General features: G+C 45.7%; 1 protein-coding gene across 3 annotated transcripts in view; it reads right to left on the bottom strand.

Annotated features, from left to right (window-relative positions):
* Positions 1–17,465, bottom strand: part of IFNAR2 (interferon alpha and beta receptor subunit 2) — a 37,190-nt gene extending 19,725 nt beyond the window's left edge. For 2 of the 3 annotated variants that reach the window (XM_066620978.1, XM_066620979.1), the window contains exons 1-2: positions 7,812–7,867; positions 7,154–7,269 (exon numbers count right to left, since the gene is read on the bottom strand). In XM_066620978.1, coding sequence (XP_066477075.1) covers positions 7,154–7,193 — 40 coding nt within the window. In that variant the 5' untranslated portion in view covers positions 7,194–7,269; positions 7,812–7,867. Of the gene's footprint in view, positions 1–7,153; positions 7,270–7,811; positions 7,868–17,372 lie in introns of those variants that run through there. The other variant, XM_066620980.1, reaches the window with a different exon arrangement.
* Positions 17,466–22,519: the final 5,054 nt, after the last annotated feature.

Raw genomic sequence — 22,519 nt, 5'->3', positions numbered from 1 at the left:
TTGCTTATCTTCAACCAGCAGTCTTAAGAGTTGGTAACATCTTGTTGACATCTTCCTTGTTAAACGCCTTTAGAAGACTGGTCAAATACTATTTTGTCAGCTATTTTACTTATTTACTCCCATTTACTCCCCTACATTTCATCCCATCCTTCCTCTAAGGGAGGCTTAGAGCAGCATGGATGGTTCTCCTGACCCACACTATCCTCACAACAACCTTGGTTCTAATACCTTTTATCATACTCCATCATACCTAGTCAGCTACTACCGTGTTTCCCCGAAAATAAGACCTACCCTGAAAATAAGACCTACTGTGCAGTAGCGTAGCTAGAGGGGTGCAGGGGGTAGCAGGTGCACTGGACTACAGGGTGGGTGAGGGCTACAATGTGGCTGAGGGGGCAACAACTTGCAGGCAACAGCACCTGTGCGCAACATTTGGGCTGCTGCCAGCAGCCCTGCCAGTACCAGGCACTCTGGAGGGAGGAGGGGCAACAGTCACCGAGAGGGGCGAAACTGCATGTTGCCCCTCCCTGCAGCCGAGATGGAAGGTAGTCTAGCTCATCGCTTCCGGCAGAGCTCAAGAACCACAGGTCTCGGCAGGCATGAGGAGCTGGCCCTCTCCCCCTCCTGCAGCTGAGACGCTGGCAAGGGCACAGACCTCCTTGGAGTCTCCCTTTCATGCACCTGCCAGCCCTCATTCCCTCCGTGATTTCCTCCACCTGTCCTGCTCAACATGCTGCCCCCTGAAGCCCACTTTGGCAAGAGAGGCTCGTGGGGAGCAGAGCAGAGCGTGTCAGTGCTTGTTTGTGTTTAGAGAGGGAGGAAGAAGTGTGTTGGTGGGGGGGGGGCTGTTGGATGCTGATCAGGACACTGGGTGTGTGTGTGTGAGAGAGAGAGATGGAGCTCCCTACAGGCAGGCATAGCCCCCAGAGACCCTTGTGGTGCCCAGCCTAGACTGAGGAGGGGGTTCTGCCTTGGGCAGAGGACGCTGAGGAGGAGCTGAGGTGGGAAGCAGCAAGCGAGGCAACCCTGCCAACCGCCCCCCCCCCGCTCTGAGGTTCTCCACATTTTCTAGGGAGTAAGTCCCATTAACTATAAAGGGACTGACTTCTGAGTAGGCAGGCAGGCATCCTACTGGGTGCTGAGGGGATATTTTTGTACGGTATATTTTTGTACACGAATAAATGTAGACTGTTGTACATGAATGACGGTAGATTGTTGTACATTAAAAAAAAATAAGACCTACCCTGAAAATAAGACCTAGTGTGTTTTTTTGAACCAAAAAAATATAAGACAGTGTCTTATTTTCGGTAAAACACAGTATCTGCATCCTGCTGACCTTGGCTATCCTATAAATGCCTATGGTCACGTTCCTACTTTAACTAAAACAACAGGCTGTGCTCATGGGTTTGGTTCCCATGCTCTCACCCTACTAACATTCTTACTTCCCATTTGCTTACTTCCTCTTATCTGGCTAGCTTCTACCCTTCAGCTCTTCTCCAGACTATTTTATTTATTTAAAATACTTATATCTGGTCTTTCCCCTTACATTTTAAGGCAGTGTTTCTCAAACTGTGGGTCGAGATGCACTAGGTAGGTCATGAGCCAATTTCAGGTGGGTCCCCATTCATTTCAGTTATTTTTAATATATTAGCTACTATGGTATGTGACTGCATTTGGGGAACTGTTACAGATCTATATTTTTTACAGCCTACTCTGTATATGCTTTTAACAATAATAGCCAATGGGGCTTACTCCTGGGTATGCGTGGGTAGGATTGCAGCCTAGGATTGTTAAAAATTTTCCTGCCTGATGTTATCACTTTCAGTATGACATCACTACTGGTGGGTCCTGACAGATTCTCATTCTAAAAAATGGGTCCCAGTGCTAAAAGTATGAGAACCACTGTTTTAAGGCATTCAATAAATTTCCTTCGGTACTTCTGAGTCCAAGGTAATTCCTTCTCTCTACTCCAGAGTAACAACCAGGACAACTTCAAATCTACACACAGCATTAAAAGGTAGCTCAATGTGAATGTGTCTGGAATGCGTCATTTCATTGTAGAAGGAGAAGTGTACTGTTTCCTAACACAGGGAAAGGGGAACAAGAGGCCATCACCCAGCTGCAGAAAGTCATAAGTTCCTTCCTCAATAGCTTCTTGGCTTTGTCTGTTCTGCTGTTTTTGAGTAGGTCTGGAATGACAGCTGCTGTTCTAAAAAGCCACTTCCTCTCTGTGTTCAGTGTTTCAAACAAAGTGGGTGTGTTGCTTTCTGGAACACCTGTGTGATACTTCCTCACTTACTTTCTCCAAATTCCTTCTCAAAACACACCTTTTCCATGAAGTCTTCAGCACCAGGCCTTGGGACCCATTCCCTACTGTAACTAAGCTTAAGTATGTATAACTAAAACAACTGGATACGCTTCCCTTATTTCCCCTGCCTTCATCTCTCTTGTCCTCCTCTGTCGTCTCCCTTAGATCAATACCTTGCTAACTGGGTAAGAGGCACTTTTTCCAAGTGGGCGCTCCTCTTTTATTTAGCAGGGGGAGAGTAAACTGGCCCTCCTCATCCCAGCAGTGTCTTTTCTCTTGGTTGTCTGCTGGTGCTCTTTGGCATCTTTTAGATTGTAAGGCCTTTTGGGACAGGGAGCTGTTAGTTGTTTCTCTGTAAACTGCTTTGTGAACTTTTGTTGAAAAGCAGTATATAAATACTGTTGTTCATCATCATCATCATCATCATCATCATCCAGACTGCAGGGCCCTCAGAACAGGGACCTGGTCTCTTCATTCCATGCAAAGTGCCATGCACATTGATGGCACTATATAAAATAAACAACCTACAGCCCAAATACATTTTATTTTAAAAATTAAAAAGTAAATAAAAGTAAATTACTTTTATTTATCTCCAATAAGTCTTGGCACCACATAGAGGTCTCCTTGGACACATGCCACCTATTTTGGTGGTGCATGTCTGAAGAGGGAAAAGGGGCAGAGAGTTTTACAAGAGGGGATAAGATCAGGCATGTGCCAATGCCACCTGATCCACCCCTCCTGCTTCCTCCCCACCCCTGTTCCTCCCACCACCCACCCCCACAGGCACTGGCAGGCGGTGATCTCTCCACCGGCCTATGTACACGGCTGCAAGCCAGTGCTCTGGCAATCTCACTGCGCTTGGTGGTGGAACGCCACTTCCACTGGCATCTTCCCACCTGTGCACAGGATTGGGCCATAAATAATAAAAATAAAATTCTCAGGGAGTGGTCAAACAATGTGAGAATTCCTGAAGAAAGGAGAATTTCAGTCCAACAGAGAACAAATATACGTGCATTTTAGTAAAATGACCTCAGTTTTTTATGTCTTTATAGCCAGAGTTAAAACAACGATTTCTGTTTATTATCTGTAAGACAGCACAGGAAGCATAAAATTTATACAGTATTTTCCTGCCTTCAGTTCTCCATATCCAAAGACAACAAAACAATACACTTCCCTTCACAGCATGCCTATACAGAGGAAGCACAATGACCACAAAAACAAAGGTGTGGATGTTGTAAGATGTGGTAGGACAGTCTGATCCAATTACTTCTCTTTTCCCCATCATTCTATTTGGACCACAGAGAAAGGGTAAACTGCAGGTGCAGGCAGAATGCCACAAATACAACTGGAAGCAAAGTGTCAGACCTGTCCATGTGGCTAGCTCTTCCTTAAAGCAAAAATAAATATGGCCTATTCTGGTTACTCTCCCAAAGCCTCATAATCACTTCTGCTATTGGTGTCTCACCAAAAGAAATGTTTACTAGTATCATTCCTTCCGTTAGGTGACAAGAGGCTGGAAGTGTTGTGGTGCCTTAGAGGCTGACTACAATCCTAAAAAGCTGTGATGTGTTGGCAATGGAGAACTGCGAACACAGCTGAAGATGCCACTGAAGTTTCTAGTCTACTGCAGCCACTCACACAGGTGAACAGGCATTTTGGCTTGCCTACTCAGGGATAAAAGCAGCTGTATGAAAGACAGCTCTGACAATGCATGCAAATTGTTATCCCATTGATGTGTGCCTAAATTGTAGTATTGCAGCCTCATGGCCTGGTTGTGACTTAAGCTACAGTGGGTCTGCTGTACCCACAGATTCAGGACCAGTGGATTTCATTATTCATGGGTCCCTGAATCCGCAGGTCAGACTCACATGGATATAATTGCATTCAGTTTTAACAGGGCTCTCAGCAGTAACAAGCAGCCCCATTAGTCTGTTAAATCAAGGGTTCGCTGCACATGATATTAAATGTGAGCTTGCATTTCCATCTTTCTTTTTTCTTTCAATAGCTGCAGTTTCACTGTACTGTAATAGCTACCATGACACAACTTTCTTTACCACTGTTTCACTACAGCAGTGGTTCCTAATCTTTCCAGTTCCGTGACCCACCTTGTCCTCCACAGTGGGTCGCAATGCTGATGGCCAGAATTACTTACTGGGCATCTTGAGAGGCCTCTTCCGGGTTGTGCTGGGCCGGAGACCCAGTCTATTGGCCTCCATGGGCCTTAGAATGGCCCACAGAACTACCTGAAAGCCACTTCTGCTCAAATCACGTTACCTCTGAAAACCGTATTATGTGTATCAATAGTAGCATTATATAATCCACCCACATCCTCCTAATCAGTATCCACCTATGATGTGTACTCACAAATAACCTGTTTAGCAAAAGTTTCAGCTAGGTGAATTAAAAGTTTTGTCCTTGCAGGTTTAGCTAGTTATATCACAAGGCTCTGTCCTTGTGATCTGAACCACGTGGAGTCAGTTGAACATATCCTTTTGTCCCTTGCATAAGACCCAACGTCAGAAACATCTTATGCCCATCCTAGCGCGCTTCCAGGGATGGGCAGAGGCAGGTGTGCTACAAGCACTTTTGTCAGTAGAGAAGGGAGAAACTCTTATCAGCATCTCTTGTTTTGTCGCCACAGTCATAAGTACGCAGGAAATGAGACTGGAAGCTTAGCCCTGTATGAGATCAGCTGATGGGGGCACTATTGACTATTGGATTTATCCTGTGGGTGACATGCATTTATGAATTATGGAGTCAGATTCTGTTCTTATATAAATTTGAATTTTATTCGTATATTGTTTTGATGTATGTATATGCCAATAAAGGTTACAACAACAACAGCTAGTTATATTGCTTCCTGATAAGCATGGGTAGGAGATTAATTATATATAGTCTCTTAATTGTGCCTTAAATAAAGTCAATTGCCCCAGAATTTGTTGCCATGGGGGCAGGGAAAGGTGTCAGTACTGATTTTCTCTGTGTGTGTTTTGTTTCATGCCTCTAACATCGAAACTCTCTTATCAAAAAGCAACAAAATGGGCTGAACCTGTGAACAGGAAGTGTTCCATTCAATGCACTGAAAGCCTTAAGAGTGCTTTGTCTAACCACACTAAACAAGCTGGTGCTGCAATTGCATTTTCTTGCAGCAAAAAAGAAAAAAAGGAGGGTTTGCCTCAATTTAGATCTCACAAAACAAAGGAGGGCAGCACAGAAAATATAGGAAAGCAGCAAATTGACCACAACATTGCCAGAGTGCTCTGTAAAAAGTGAGCAAATGAAGATGTCAGTTCCAGAGAAGAGGAAGCTACTCATACTTGGGCATTTGCTTCAGCATGGAAAAGGCAGAATACAAACAAAAACTGCTAGAAACCATGAAGCCACGTAATGCAGCTTGCATCAGAGCAGTTATTTGAAGGTGATGTAAATCTGGAGTGCCCTTCACCCTGACTCTGCTGCTGCCTCCCTCCAGCCCACTGAGAACACAAGCCACATTGATGCTCTTCCCACTTGCTAAATACAAGCAGGAACTTGATCACTCCCTTCCCGCCCTGTTCTCCATCCTCATGTGGGGTTTAGTGTTTAAGGAGAACACATCCTATAAACTTCAAATACTGCATGTAGGAGTTTCATTACTCTCTTCACGCAATACTCACTGGCATTTTCAATTTAAAGGGATGTATTCTGTAACCTTAAACCTCATGCAAGGACAGAGTGAAACAAGGAGGAAAAGAGCTTTTTTTTTGTTTTCCTTCCAGTCAGCTGGAAGAAGGGGAAAAAGAGACATCACACTCCAGATCACCTTTCCTCACCTACTGGTGCTTCTGGAGCACCAAGTACATAGGAATACTTGCCCAATCCCCTTCTCTTTAGTTTGGGGCACTATCTGTAGTCTGCCTGGCCCATGCTGCTGCTATATGATATGAGCTGAAGTAGTGCACGCTTGGAACCCAGACTGCACTGCTTCCAACAGAAGCTGCATGTGCCAGGAAGGCTGCAGATTGTGGTCCTGATAAGTAAAGGGACAGGAGCAGGTGCCTGCAAATTTTTCCTCACCCACATCCATAGGAGGTGTGTGTGCCCATGCAGCAATGGCACTGGGGGGACAGGGACTGAGGAGGTGCAGGGGCATGCAGATTCAGACGCCTGGAGATCTTGCTTCAAAAGATGCAAGGAAAGTCAACTGTACTGATTGCCGATACTCTCAATGGTTCAGCAGAGTTGAGCAAAATTACCCAGCTCCCTATTATAATAGATATTTAATTTATGTAAGTATTTTTATGCCACCTTTTGGTCCCAGAGAAGGATCACAAAGGTGGCTCACATAAAAATACATACACCAAAGAACATTTCTTTCATTACGTAATTCTTTTGCTGCCTCAAGGTTCGTGGCCACCAATGCTGGGCAAGTTGATACCCAACACCATGTTTTCCTGCACTGATATTTTCTGTCAGATGGTACACTATTTCTCCCACTCATCCCCCATCTGTTCCACAATTCCTCTTTCCTCTTTTTTCTTTCCTTGTATCTTCATCTGCACCCAGTAAGCCCTTCTCCTAACTGAATGGGAAGATGCCTGGCAGGCTAACAGCCCTAACTGAAAGGAGTGTAGACTCTTCAGTTCCATTCTCTGCTGGTTCCTTAAAAGCATACCTTTTGTAAGAGGATGGGTCAAACATGACATACAAAACATTTTTTATCAATTCAAAATAAAAAAATTTCAATGTAAAGCTGTGCCCTACAACAAGAAAGTCATGATTTTTATCTGAAATTAAGGATTAGAAATGTTAGGGATAAAGAATTCTTACAAATCAACTTGAGATTTTTAACTCGACTTAACTCACCAAGTTTGCAGAAACACAATGGTCCCACGAAAAGTGCCATTATAGTTTAAAACCATGTCCTTCTGATGATCAGGATTGCAGGATCTGCTGATCAAGTGCCCGAATTACTTCTGCATCTGTGAGCATTCCAAATACAATTGTTCTGAGACAACTACTCAGGATCATTATTATCTTTAAATCACAATGCATTTTTTGTAGCTTCAGTAAGGCAAGGGGTGGGGTATGATATTATATCAAAAGATAGAGAGGTGAGGGGAGCCAAATACATCTCCTCCTCTGCCTTACCTTTGCACACACTGTCACCCCATTTCCATTAACAAAAGAAGTGAGCTAGTGTGGCTGGGAGAACAGTGTGGCAAAGTTAAGTGCGGTTCTGCTCCGTTCGCCCACCCATTGTTTGACATACATAAACAAACAACTGCTGCTTCACAAAAGATATTGTTTGACCCTTTATCCAATTTCAGCCCAGCCCACAGGTGTATTATACATTTTATTCCTGTTGCGTATATGCAACGTTGGGCAGAAATGGCTTAACATAAAGCTGCACCAAAACATAAAACACAAATGCATGAGTTTTATATGAACTTGAAGTGTTCTCAACCTCTAAAAGTAGCCTATTCAAAACAAAAGGAAAAGTCAAAGACCAGGGGAACCACACTTGCAATCAGCAGACTGGGCTACTGTGATGAAAATCCCTGGTTCCTCTCCTTTTCTTGACTCTCCTGTTTTGGATCTTCTTATTTCAGAGGCGGCTGTGGAGTCACTCAGATGCAGGAACCAGGGTTGCTTTAGTGTTGCTGTGGCTGATTGTTCTTCTTCCTCTCATCTGACTTCCTCTTAAATGACTTCAGCAAAGAACTTGGCTTTCAGCCAGCTAACTGGACCACTGTCCCCAAAAGGAGGAACGTCAAGCACTCAAGACCTTGTGGGCATTGTGGGCATTAAACAGGTTTGTGACCTTGTGGGCATTAAACAGGTTTCACCTGTGGGACTGGATACTGTGGTGACTTGAGTGCAGGGTCACACACACACCCCTTTGCACATTCGGCCTGGTCACTCATCCAAGAGATGGGTGCATGGGCAAGCGTGGCCCACCTGCTCAACTAGGTGTAGGTTTAAGAATCACAATCCTGCACCTAGTGTAGGGAAAGTACCCAGTAAGCCACATTAGTCTTTTGTTTTATTTTCAGCTCCCCTTTTAACCTGTGCCACCCTTTTGCCCAAATCCTTTTTCCTCTTGCTATTTCCACATTTGCTTCAGCCTTGAAAGCGTCTGATTCTCTCCTTTTTATTCTTCTATCTAGTTTGGGAATTTTAACCCCTGTTCAATAAGTTGCCTTTCTTTTACTGTTTACCTGCCTAGTGTCACTTTCCTCAGGAGGCAGCTAGTTTGCCTTGTATTCCCAGACCACCTGCCTTTGTCATTATCAATAATTCTTCTTCTTATTACATATTATCAAGAATATATATATGCTGCTTTTCAACAAAAGGAGTTCACAAAGCAGTTGAACAAACAAATGGTTGTTACTCTACAGCAGGGGTGTCCAAAGTTTTTGGCAGGAGGGCCATATCATCTCTCTGACACTGTGTCGGGGGCCAGGGATAAAAAGAATTAAGTTACATTTAAAATTTGAATAAATTTACAGAAGTTTACTATACTAGAGGTGGAACTTATATGATTGAATAAAGATCTTGCAATAGCTCAAGGCCTATAAAAGGCCTTGCACAAAGCAAGGCTGGCCTTTCCTTTACTGCCACTACTGCATCACAGATGTGAAACAGTAAGCAGTGGAGGGAGCCCTCATCCCACAGCTCATGTGAGAGGTCAAACAGTCGCCCACACTGAAAGCAGTTGTGTCGGGCCAGTGCAGGCTCCAACAAGTCTTCAGAGGGTCAGAGGCTCATTGGAGACTGGAGGCTCCCTGAGGACTGCATTGGAAGTCCTCAAGGGCCGCAAGTGGCACCAGGGTTTGGGCACCCCTGCTCTACAAGTTTGAAGGGAACTTGCAGAGATTTGGGAGCTCTCTATTATCCTGGAGGTAGTTTCTCCAAGATAGCATCTTTCTGTCTGGTTCCCCTTGGACTTGTGAACTACTTTTGTTGAAAAACAATGATCAACCATCCCAACTTTAACCCAGTTTCAGAACACAATGAGCTATAAGTGGATGTCACTTGCTAGGTGCTCACCCTACAACTTTTTACCTACCACCACAGCTGGGTTCCCTACTTGCAAACTGCATTGAAGATTATTCATATGTCCAGTTCCCTCTTTGAATAGCTGGGACAGGCTCTTTACATAGTGCAGGGATGACAGGGAGCTAACTGTGAATGGGGAGGTTTTCCAAAAGGGCTGGGAGCTGGCCCTGCACAGGTGAGAAAAGCAGAGAGTGACCATGCCTCTGACTTGGCACTGATTAACATTTTGGTGAGATTTTAGGAGAAGAGGGGAGGCAATGTGGGAAATCCATTCATACAACCAGTTCACTGTGGCAAATCTATGGTTTGGTCATGGATTTTGGAGAGTATGGCGTTGTTTTTAGTTAATTAGGAACCACTGGAGGTAGGATCAGACTTTCTTCCTGGTGCACAATGAAAATCACACACCTTGTAAAGCTGATATTAGCCCAGAAGGTGCAGCTCCCTTGACACCAGTGAAAGCTTCCCTTTCAGTATAAACAGGGGAGTTTAGTTTTGGCCATGGTGCACAGAGAACAGGCTAAATGTCCCTTTTCAATAGGTTATTGCTCCATTTATGAATGCCATTTAAGTTTTCCAATGTCAACACAGGCCCAATTTGCCAGTCTGCCATAAACATAACCAGTGATCCCAGTGATGGGAAACAAAAAATCCCATTTGATTTGGACAAGTCCTACCTCCCAAAGTATGTGAATCAGCTACTTCTAGTAACAATGATATCTGCAAAGAAAAATTTGCTGGGGCTGCCACTGGAAATCTTCCTCCCTCAACCCCCCAACCAGATAATTGTGAGAGAAGAGGAAAGCCTCCTCCAATCTGGTATGTCTGGCTTATCCTGTTTTTAACTGTACCATTTTCTCCCACCAATACTGCAAATTCTCCCTCCGCTAACCTAGGCTAGTTATTGTTAAAAATACTTCTATATGCTTTTCATCAACGAAGTTCACAAAGTGGGTTATATAGTAATAAACGAACAAACAATTGTCCACTGTCTCAAGACTCACAGTCTTTAGGCTCACAGTCTAAAAACACACAAATCACAATTTAAAAAGGCAATCTAAAAAGATATAGAAGATACACCAGTCAACAGCCACTGGAACAGATGCTAGGTTGTCCCCTCCCACATTAAAAACATGATAACCACCCACTGCTAGCTCAAGTCTGTGATGGGGGAATCCTAATTACTGCTGCATTGTGTTGCATGGCTTGCCTTGCTATCTGCTGGGAAACAGCAGACATTTTAAAATCTCGGGGTATACCACCCATAAAATTCAAAAACAACTTATGTTTTATGGCTGGTATACCCAGAGATTTTAACTATGAGTGCTGTTAACTATGAGTGCGGCTATGACAATCTGAGAACCTATATAGCAGATATTTTATTTCATATGTTGTCTTTTGTAAGCTGATGGGCATTTTTTGGAGAAAGACTTATGAGGGAGACTTTCTTTTGTTCATTTTGACTATCGGATGTATAAACTTCCCATTTGGAGGATCTTCTAGTGATGAGAATATCCTACCTAGACTATGTGTGCACCACATGTCAAATGTCTCCCAATGGTAGATGTGCTGAAGACATCCTCATAAATATTTTAAAAGATTTATTTTTATAGTTGCTAATATAACGAAGGCCACGTCAAATTAACTCAACACCACATGCACTTTTAAATACTTCTACAACAGGGGCTTGGAATGACGTCAATGTCAGACAAATAGCTCAGTTTGTGCTTCTAGAAGCCTGCTGAAGCATGTTATCTTAGGCATGCAAAGATTCGAACTGAAAATGCATGATTCCTTTTCACCAGAACAGGCACAGCAGGGGAAGATATTAAAGCTTATTGTCATTTTTGAGGAATGAGAATTCCTTGCCTCTCATGCCATGCCAGAATAAACCAGTCTGTTGACATTTTCAAGGAGATGACAACAAAAGGAGATCTCTTGTGAGTTGCCACTTCCTTTCCGAGAAGTGCTTCCTGTGCCTTTAGCAACTGTGAGTAACTATGGGAGGTTCAACAGCAGCTGAGGGCTCCCCCCTCTCTGGCTATTCATAACAAGAAAAGTGGTATCATGCCCAGCCTAAACAGGGGTATAGCTAGCCTTTAACAAATCTGCAGATGCATTAAAAAAAGAAACAAGCAGTGGTGATGAATTATTTATGATTGATTTATTTTGCTATCTAAACCACTTTGTGATCTACTTTTTGTTGAAAACAAAAAACCTATTCATAACTAAGTAAATATTCTTATTCATCATCATCATAGTTACCTATCCTACCTATAGCTACCTATCCTAGGTCTTTGGGAAGAACTGGATAGGTGGATGTAAACAAAATCCAGTCAAAAACAACATGACTGTGTGAAAATGTAATAAAAATAAAGCAGGTCTGGATAGTGAATGTGGCTATAACTGGAGATGTGAGAATTGAAGAGAAAGAACAGAAAACGATCTTGAAAGATAAAGATTTGCAAACTGAAGTCAAACATGTATGGCTGAAAAAGGCAAAAACTATACCACAATAGCAAAAGACTTTGAAAAAACCAACATCCTTGGTGTCAGAGAAATCACTACACTCCAACTACAGAAAGCAGCCTTACTTGGAACAGCATCCATGTTAGGAAAACGCCTGTGAATTTCCTAGGTCAGTGGTTCTCACACTGTTAGCACTGGGACCCACTTTTTAAAATGAGAATCTGTCAGGACCCACCAGAAGTGATGTCATGACCAGAAGTGACATCATCAAACAGGGAAATTTTTAAAAATCCTAGGTTCCTGGATACCCACACTTATCCAGGATTAAGTCCCATTTATTATCATTGTTAAAAGCATATACAGAGTAGCTGAAACAGAAGACGCCTGAAACAAAAGCTGAAACAGAGACGCCTGCGTTGGCTCGGTCATGTTGTGAGAATGGATGATGGCCGGATCCCAAAGGATCTCCTCTATGGAGAACTCGTGCAAGGAAAGCGCCCTACAGGTAGACCACAGCTGCGATACAAGGACATCTGCAAGAGGGATCTGAAGGCCTTAGGGATGGACCTCAACAAGTGGGAAACCCTGGCCTCTGAGCGGCCCGCTTGGAGGCAGGCTGTGCAGCATGGCCTTTCCCAGTTTGAAGAGACACTTTGCCAACAGTCTGAGGCTAAGAGGCAAAGAAGGAAGGCCCATAGCCAGGGAGACAGACCAGGGACAGACTGCACTTGCTCCCGGTGTGGAAGGGATTGTCACTCCCGAATTGGCCTTTTCAGCCACACTAGACGCTGTGCCAGAACCACCTTTCAGAGCACGATACCATAGTCTTTCGAGACTGAAGGTTGCCAATACAATACAGAGTAGCCTGTTAAAAGTACAGATCTGTAACATTTCCCCAATGTAGTCACATGCCATGGTAGCATCATCTAATATATTAAAAATTAAATATTGAAATGAATGGGGGACCCACCTAGTGGGTCCCGACCCACAGTTTGAGAAAGACTGTCCTAGGTCCTTGGGAAGAGCCGATACTCAACAGGCCAAATCCAGCCACTGACCTCTGGTGGACTGTGCATTAAGAACCATAAGCATAATTTTTAAAAAGTTGTAAGTGGCTCTGCAAGGAGAACCCTTGGAAGCTAAGAACATAAAAACAGCCCTGCTGGATCAGGCCATAGGCCCATCTAGTCCAGCTTCCTGTATCTCACAGTGGCCCACCAAATGTCTCAAGGAGTACACAAGACATGACCTGCATCCTGGTGCCCTCCCTTGCATCTGGCATTCTGACGTAGCCCATTTCTAAAATCAGGAGGTTGCACATACCCATTATGGCTTGTAACCCGTAATGGATTTTTCCTCCAGAAACTTGTCCAATCCCCTTTTAAAGGCATCTAAGCCAGATGCCCTCACCACATGCTGTGGCTTCTTCATTTCTTTTGTCTGTCCTAACTCTCCCAACACTCAGTTTTAGTGGATGTCCCCTGCCACACTCTGCAAAGACACAGCAACTGTATAGCTGGCCAGTGGCTTCTTCCTAGGAGCGAAAGCAATGCACCCGGCCCTCTTTCATTCAGCTTGACCCTCAGCAGCGTTAGAGACACCAAGCCCACAGAGATAAAAGAAATTGTGGTTCTCAAACCTTTAGCACTGGGACTGACTTTTTAGAATGAGAATCTGTCGGGACCCAGCGGAAGAGATGTCATAACCAGAAGTGGCATCATCAAGCAGGAAAATTTTTAACAGTCCTGGGCTGGTGTCCTACCCACACTTACCCAGGATTAAGTCCCATTTACTATCATTGCTGAAAGCATATACATAGTAGCCTGCTCAAAGTACAGATCTGTAACAATTCCCCAGATAAGAACATAAGCCCCACTGGATCAGGCCATAGGCCCATCTAGTCCAGCTTCCTGTATCTCACAGCGGTCCACCAAATGTCCCAGGGAGCACACCAGATAACAAGAGACCTGCATCCTGGTTCCCTCCCTTGCATTGGCATTCGGACATAGCCCATTTCTAAAATCAGGAGGTTGCACATACACATCATGGCTTGTAACCCATAATGGATTTTTCCTCCAGAAACTTGTCCAGTCCCCTTTTAAAGGCATCCAGGTCAGATGTCATCACCACATCCTGCGGCAAGGAGTTCCACAGACCGACCACACGCTGAGTAAAGAAATATTTTCTTTTGTCTGTCCTAACCTTCCCAACACTCAATTTTAGTGGATGTCCCCTGGTTCTGGTGTTATGTGAGAGTGTAAAGAGCATCTCTCTATCCACTTTATCCTTTCCATGCATAATTTTGTATGTCTCAGTCATGTCCCCCTTCAGGCGCCTCCTTTCTAGGCTGAAGAGGCCCAAATGCTGTAGCCTTTCCTCATAAGGAAGCTGTCCCAGCCCCGTAATCATCTTAGTCGCTCTCTTTTGCACCTTTTCCATTTCCACTATGTCCTTTTTGAGATGCGGTGACCAGAACTGGACACAATACTCCAGGTGTGGCCTTACCATCTATTTGTACAATGGCATTATAATATTAGCCATTTTTTTCTCAATACCTTTTCTAGCATAGAATTGGCCTTCTTTACTGCTGCCACATATTGGGTCAACACTTTCATCGACCTGTCCACCACCACCCCAAAATTTCTCTCCTGTCAGACAGCTAAGAACCCATCAGCCTATATGTGAAGTTTTGATTTTTTTGCCCCAATGTGCATGACCTTACACTTACTTATATTGAAACGCATCTGCCATTTTGCTGCCCATTCTGCCAGTTTGGAGAGATCCTTCTAGAGCTCCAGACAATCACTTCTGGTCTTCACCACTCGGAAATGTTTGGTGTCATCTACAAACTTAACTACCTCACTGCTCAACCCTGTCCCCAGGTCATTTATGAAGAGGTTGAAAAGCACCGGTCCCAGGACAGATCCTTGAGGCACACCGTTTTTCACCCCTCTCCATTGTGAAAATCGCCCATTGACACCCACTCTCTGTTTCCTGGTCTTCAACCAGGTCTCAATCCATGAGTGGACCTGTCCTCTAATTCCCTAACTGTGGAGTTTTTTCAGTAGCCTTTGGTGAGGGACTGTGTCGAATGCCTTCTGAAAGTCCATATATATAATGTCCACGGGTTCTCCCGCATCCACATGCCTGTTGAACTTTTCAAAGAATTCTAAAAGGTTTGTGAGGCAAGACTTACCCTTACAGAAGCCATGCTGACTCTCCCTCAGCAAGGCCTGTTCATCTATGTGTTTTGAGATTCTATCTTTGATAAGGCATTCCACCATCTTACCCGGTATAGATGTTAGGCTGACTGGCCTATAGTTTCCCGGGTCCCCCCTCTTTCCCTTTTTAAAGATTGGTATTACATTTGCTATCCTCCAATCCTCTGGCATTGTGGTCATTTTGAGGGATAAGTTGAATCTTTTAGACAAGAGATCAGCAACTTCATTCTTTAATTCCTTAATAACGCTTGGGTGGATGCCATCCGGGCCCGGTGACTTATTGATCTTTAATTTATCAATTACATCTGAAACATCTTCTCTTTCAACCTCTATCTGACTTAATTCCTTGGTCAGGAGGGGCCATTCGGGCAGCGGTATTTGCCTGAGATCTTCTGCCATGAAGACAGATACAAAGAACTCATTTAATTTTTCTGCAACCTCTAAGTCTCCTTTTATCTCCCCTTTCCCTCCCTCACCATCCAGAGGGCCAACCTCTGGCAGGTTTCCTGCTTCTAACATATTTGAAGAAGTTTTTATTATTCCCCTTAATGTTGCTGGCCACGTGTTCCTCATAGTCTCACTTGGCCTCCCGTATCACCTTCTTACATTTCTTTTGCCACAGTTTATGTTCCTTTTTATTCTCTTCATTAGGGCAAGACTTCCATTTACGGAAGGAAGCTTCCTTGCCCTTTACGGCCTCTCTAACTTGGCTGGTTAGCCATGCGGGCACCCTCTTGGACTTAGTGGAGCCCTTCTTCCTTTGCGGTATACACTTCCGCTGGGCCTCTATTACTGTTGTTTTCTATTACTCTGGAGAGATTGGATTCTTTTAACCTTCCCTTTCAACCTCCTTCTAACCAGCCTCCTCATTTGAGGGAAGTCTGCTCGTCGGAAGTCAAGGGTTTTTGTGAGAGATTTCTTCCCCCGACGTGCATGTCGAAACGGATCACAGCATGATCACTGTTCCCCAATGGCTCTGTAACATTGACATCTCTAACCAGATCCTGAGTACTGCACAATATTAAATCCAGAGTCAACTGTCCTCTGGTGGGCTCCACGACTAGCTGCTCTAAGGCACAGTCATTTAACAAGTCAAGGAATTCGCTCTCCTTTTCGTGATCAGAACACAAATTGACCCAGTCTATATGAGGATAATTGAAGTCCCCCATGATTGCAACCCTGTCCCTCCTTGTCACCTCCCTCATGTGTTTCCTCATTTCAAGGTCCCCTTCCGGTTTCTGGTGTGGAGGACAATAGTACACCCCCAGTATTACATCGCTCCTGAGGCCTGGTAATTTAACCCACAGAGATTCTATGGTGGAGTCTGACCTGCCTTCAATCTCTACTTTGTTGGATTCTATCCCTTCCTTAACATAATCGGCCACCCCACCTCCAACACGCCCGCCCCCCCGTCCCTCCTGTAGCCCGGGATTGCGGTATCCCACTGATTTTCTGCATTCCACCAGGTTTCCATTATGCCCACTATGTCAATGTTTTCCCTAGTCACCAGACATTCCAGTTCTCCCATCTTTGCTCAGAGACTTTGGGCATTTGCATAAAAGCATTTGTACACAGAATGCCCCAGGATGGGCTGCTTATTCACTCCTTTGTCCCCGCATCCTCTCATTGTGCCAAACCGTCTATCACATCCCATCACGCTACCTTTCCCAATTTCTTCTCCTACCCTGCCTTTGTCTTGTTGTTCTCTAACCTCCCCATCCTCGTCCCATATGAGATGGGATGAGGAGTCCCGAACTGGATGTCGGCCTTCCCCCAGGGATCAGTTTAAAAGCTGCTCTGCCACCTTTTTAATGTTATGCGCCAGCAGTCTGGTTCAAGTGAAGCCCGTCCCTCTTGATGCAGTCACATACCTTGGCAACATCAAGTCTAATATGTTAAAAATAAAATATTGAAATGAATGGGGACCCACCTGAAATGGGCTCGACCCACAGTTTGAGAAACACTGCATCAGGGGGTTTAAGACTGCAATCCAATGCACATATTCCTGAGAGGAAGCTCTATTGAAGACAATGGGGCTTACTTCCAAGTAGACCTGCATAGGCTTGGGCTGAAACAGGATGAGCCAGCTCCCCCCCCCCGTCTTTGGGGGCACTCAGGACCATGTTCCCCGCTGGTCCCAATGATGCCCTGGCCTGCGCAGAGCCTCCCTGCGCATGCGAGGAGCCACCGGGCGAGGGCCGGTTGGGGAGGAATGCGGAGGACGCCTCGGCAAGGCGCGGGCCTGTCCCTGAGCGCGCGCCGAGCAGGGCGCAAAGGCAGCTCCGCCAAGCCCTCCGGCCCGCGCTCGCTCCGCGCGCCCACCCCCAGCTCACCTGCCAGCGCGGCGCGCGCTCCACTCGCGCCTTCCCCCTCGCTCTCGGCCTCCTGTGCAGCGCGGCAGGCCAGCCCGCGCGCCGCATCCCTGCTCCCGAAAGCGAAAGCAGCAGGCGGGTCTCGCATCCGCTGCCGAGGGCCAGGCTCGGGAGGGGAGAGGAGAGGGGCCGCTACGTGGAGAGCGCGCTCGGGTGACTCAGCAGGCCCCGCCGCTCGCCCTTGCTTTCCCTCTGCCAGCCGGCTGAATCAGGCTGCAGTGCAAGCCACGCTTCCCTGGGAGGAAGCCCCATCGACTATACTGGGACTGACTTCTGAGTAGAAGAATTCTACTTGAATTCTTCTTGGGGGAAGAATACCAGGCAAATCTCTCACAAAAACCCCTGACGGGCGGACTTCCCTCAAATGAGGAGGCTGGTTAGAAGGAGGTTGAAAGGGAGGGTAAAAAGAGTCCAATCTCTCCAGAGTGCATGGAGGCTGCTTAAAACAACAGTAATAGAGGCCCAGCAGAGGTGTATACGGCAAAGAAAGAAGGGTTCCACTAAATCCAGGAGGGTGCCCGCATGGCTAACCAGCCAAGTTAGAGAGGCTGTGAAGGGCAAGGGAGCTTCCTTCCGTAAATGGAAGTCTTGCCCTAATGAGGAGAATAAAAAGGAACATAAACTGTGGCAAAAGAAATGTAAGAAGGTGATAGGGGAGGCCAAGCAAGACTATGAGGAACGCACGGCCAGCAACATTAAGGGGAATAATAAAAGCTTCTTCAAATATGTTAGAAGCAGGAAACCCGCCAGAGAAGCGGTTGGCCCTCTGGATGGTGAGGGAGGGAAAGGGGAGATAAAAGGAGACTTAGAGATGGCAGAGAAATTAAATGAGTTCTTTGCATCTGTCTTCACGGCAGAAGACCTCGGGCAGATACCGCTGCCCGAACGGCCCCTCCTGACCGAGGAGTTAAGTCAGATAGAGGTTAAAAGAGAAGATGTTTCAGACCTCATTGATAAATTAAAGATCAATAAGTCACCGGGCCCTGATGGCATCCACCCTAGAGTTATTAAGGAATTGAAGAATGAAGTTGCAGATCTCTTGACTAAGGTATGCAATTTGTCCCTCAAAATGGCCACGGTGCCAGAAGATTGGAGGATAGCAAATGTCACGCCTATTTTTAAAAAGGGAAAGAGGGGGGACCCGGGAAACTATAGGCCAGTCAGCCTAACATCCATACCGGGTAAGATGGTGGAATGCCTCATCAAAGATAGGATTTCAAAACACATAGATGAACAGGCCTTGCTGAGGGAGAGTCAGCATGGCTTCTGTAAGGGTAAGTCTTGCCTCACGAACCTTATAGAATTCTTTGAAAAGGTCAATAGGCATGTGGATTTGGGAGAACCCGTGGACATTATATATCTGGACTTTCAGAAGGCGTTTGACACGGTCCCTCACCAAAGGCTACTGAAAAAACTCCACAGTCAGGGAATTAGAGGACAGGTCCTCTCATGGATTGAGAACTGGTTGGAGGCCAGGAAGCAGAGAGTGGGTGTCAATGGGCAATTTTCACAATGGAGAGAGGTGAAAAGCGGTGTGCCCCAAGGATCTGTCCTGGGACCGGTGCTTTTCAACCTCTTCATAAATGACTTGGAGACAGGGTTGAGCAGTGAAGTGGCTAAGTTTGCAGACGACACCAAACTTTTCCGAGTGGTGAAGACCAGAAGTGATTGTGAGGAGCTCCAGAAGGATCGCTCCAGACTGGCAGAATGGGCAGCAAAATGGCAGATGCGCTTAAATGTCAGTAAGTGTAAAGTCATGCACATTGGGGCAAAAAATCAAAACTTTAGATATAGGCTGATGGGTTCTGAGCTGTCTGTGACAGATCAGGAGAGAGATCTTGGGGTGGTGGTGGACAGGTCGATGAAAGTGTCGACCCAATGTGCGGCGGCAGTGAAGAAGGCCAATTCTATGCTTGGGATCATTAGGAAGGGTATTGAGAACAAAACGGCTAGTATTATAATGCCGTTGTACAAATCTATGGTAAGGCCACCTGGAGTATTGTGTCCAGTTCTGGTCGCCGCATCTCAAAAAAGACATAATGGAAATGGAAAAGGTGCAAAAGAGAGCGACTAAGATGATTACGGGGCTGGGGCACCTTCCTTATGAGGAAAGGCTACGGCGTTTGGGCCTCTTCAGCCTAGAAAAGAGACACCTGAGGGGGGACATGATTGAGACATACAAAATTATGCAGGGAATGGACAGAGTGGATAGGGAGATGCTCTTTACACTCTCACATAATACCAGAACCAGGGGACATCCACTAAAATTGAGTGTTGGGCGGGTTAGGACAGACAAAAGAAAATATTTCTTTACTCAGCGTGTGGTCGGTCTGTGGAACTCCTTGCCACAGGATGTGGTGCTGGCGTCTACCCTGGACGCCTTTAAAAGGGGATTGGACAAGTTTCTGTAGGAAAGGTCCATTACGCGGTACAAGCCATGATGTGTATGCGCAACCTCCTGATTTTAGAGGTGGGTTATGTCAGAATGCCAGATGCAAGGGTGGGCACCAGGATGAGGTCTCTTGTTATCTGGTGTGCTCCCTGGGGCATTTGGTGGGCTGCTGTGAGATACAGGAAGCTGGACTAGATGGGCCTATGGCCTGATCCAGTGGGGCTGTTCTTATGTAGACGTGGCTGGGATTGGGCGCTGAGCCTGCCATGCTAGCCACACTTTCCTGGGAGGAAGCCCCATCAACTATACTGGGACTGACTTCTGACTAGACGTGGCTAGGATTGGGTTCTGAGGCTGCCATGCTAGCCACACTTTCCTGGGAGTAAGCCCCATTGGCTGTACTGGGACTGACTTCTGAGTAGACATGGCTAGGTTTGGGTTCTGAGGCTGCCATGCTAGCCACACTTTCCTGGGAGGAAGCCCCATCAACTATACTGGGACTGACTTCTGAGTAGACGTGGCTAGGATTGGGCTCTGAGACTGCCATTTTAGCTACTTACCTGGGAGTAAACTTCATTGACAATAATGGGACATGAGAGCTTGAAGCAATTAGTTATCTGATCTTTCCATCACCCTTTGGTATTAGGTTCCAACCCACAGTTTGAGAACCACTGATACAAACTATACAAGTTTGTTCCTTACTTAAGTCCAGGTTAGATTGGGGAGGTATGTTCTTAAGTTGAGACATTATTTATGGGTAGGGGTGTGATTTTTTGGTGATAAGGTAGAAACACATCATACCGCTTTCTGCACTTCTTATTTTTGTAAACAAACAAAAACTCAAAATCTGCTGCTGCTAATAATAATGCTTCCTGTCAGGAAAAATACCCACATTAGTATGAGTCTGGCCTGTTCGATATTGCATGGTGAACAAGAGGGGCTGTAGTGCCATATGTCATCATGTTATGGGTGGGACCAGGTTACTGTCCTCAATCCTGTTCAGCCACTTTAGAGGGGCATAGTGCATGATCTGCCAGAACAGGACCCTGAGCAAATAATACCGGAGGCCCTGGGTAGCCCACTTGATTTCTAGGGCCTCCTTCTTAATTAATGAATAAGCCCACTGTGCCAGGGTTAGCTTGCAGCTCAGGTATAGGATTGGGTATCTCAGGGTTATTCTCCTCAGGTTATTCTCCTTAAGCCAGCATGGATCTGACCCCAACTTGACCTCTGCACCTGGTCTGTAGGATGAAGAGCTGACTAAAGTCTGGGGTCTGTAGTACAGGCTCTACACGTAAACCAGCTTTTATGTCTTGAAAGGCTTTCTAGCATCCATATGAATCAGGGCTCCTCCTCCCCTCAGGTCAGATTGGTCATGGGAGCAGCTAGGGCAGCTGTTTTCAAACTCATAGGGAGTTTGAAAACCAATCTAAGTTCCTGGGGGGGGGGGAGGCAGTGATGCAAACCCCAGGATTGCATTGCTCAGGGGGCTGCAGGGGCTTAGCTGTACTTACTAGAGCCTCCTGCAGCCTCCCGGAGGTGCGGGGAGCCCTGCATGACCTTCTGCAGGGCTCCCCAAAGCTTTGAAAGTGAAAGAGGAGCAATTGCACCCCGCCTCCGCTAAACTGGAAGTGGAGCGTGATCGCTCTACTTTCACTTCTGAAGCTTTGGGGAGCCCTACAGATGGTCACACAGGGCTTCCTGCACCCCTGGGAGGTTGCAGGAGGCTCTGGTAAGTACAGTCAAGCCCCTGCAGCCCCCACCCCTTAAGGGGAAAGAGGCCAGGGCTCTCAGGCTGGGGTGTTGTGACACCCCAGTTTGAAAACCCCTGAGCTAGGGTGATGCAGCCACGGTAATAATGCCCAGGGCAGGCCTAGGAATCACTCCACCTCCCTTTTGTTTTGGGGCCACTCCTGGCTCTGGAGGGCCTACACCTTGTCTTGGACAAGTAGCACGAATTGCCCACTGACAATGTGCCCCTGTACTGCATGTGGGTGAAGCCAGTGGCGCACTTGGCAAGGTTAGCTGTCAGACCTGCCTGACAGCAGGTACAAGATGTCTAAAACAGATACAGGATGTCTAAGACAGTAGACAGGTAATGGAGATGCTGTTTGCAGAACCAATTGTATACAGTGATATCATCAATGATATGGTGGCATAGTTGCATCAGTGGGAGGGAGGTTCTATAGAATTGGGTTATTGATTTACCTTAACCTTAGTTCATCTTATCCAAAATCTTGGGTAAAACCTGACCCCTAGAGGCAAGTCAGGTGAATTGGAAATTGAAACTGAAAGAAATTGGAAACATGAGAACTGAAAAAGATTCCTAAAGATTCCAACCCAGTGTTGAGATTCTTAGAAGTAAGCTGGAACTGAAATAACATGAAAAATCTTATCCCCCCCCCCTTATTGTATATATTGGCAATGTCTGTTTTCCTCACTATGGGTAGCATCGGGAAAGTGAAGAGCCCCCTCTCCCATGGATGGAAGAAGCATTTGTGAATGGGAGGAGAGTTTTGCTCACACAAGTTGTCCTTGTACAAGTGGAAGAGGTTTTAAAGTGGAATAGAACTCTCTTTCCTTCACAGGATATGCTTCTGCACCAAAGCTCTGGATGCTACCCTTGGTTGCAGTTATTGGTGCATGCTAATTTTGTTTTACTTTCTGTGTTTGTTGTTATTTTGGTACAACTACAGAATCTCAAATAGTAAATTAA

Source organism: Tiliqua scincoides, chromosome 3 (genome assembly GCF_035046505.1).
Source record: "Tiliqua scincoides isolate rTilSci1 chromosome 3, rTilSci1.hap2, whole genome shotgun sequence".
NCBI lineage: Eukaryota > Metazoa > Chordata > Lepidosauria > Squamata > Scincidae > Tiliqua > Tiliqua scincoides.
Note: the sequence above shows the minus strand (reverse complement) of the source record. Positions and strands in the feature narration are given on the sequence as shown.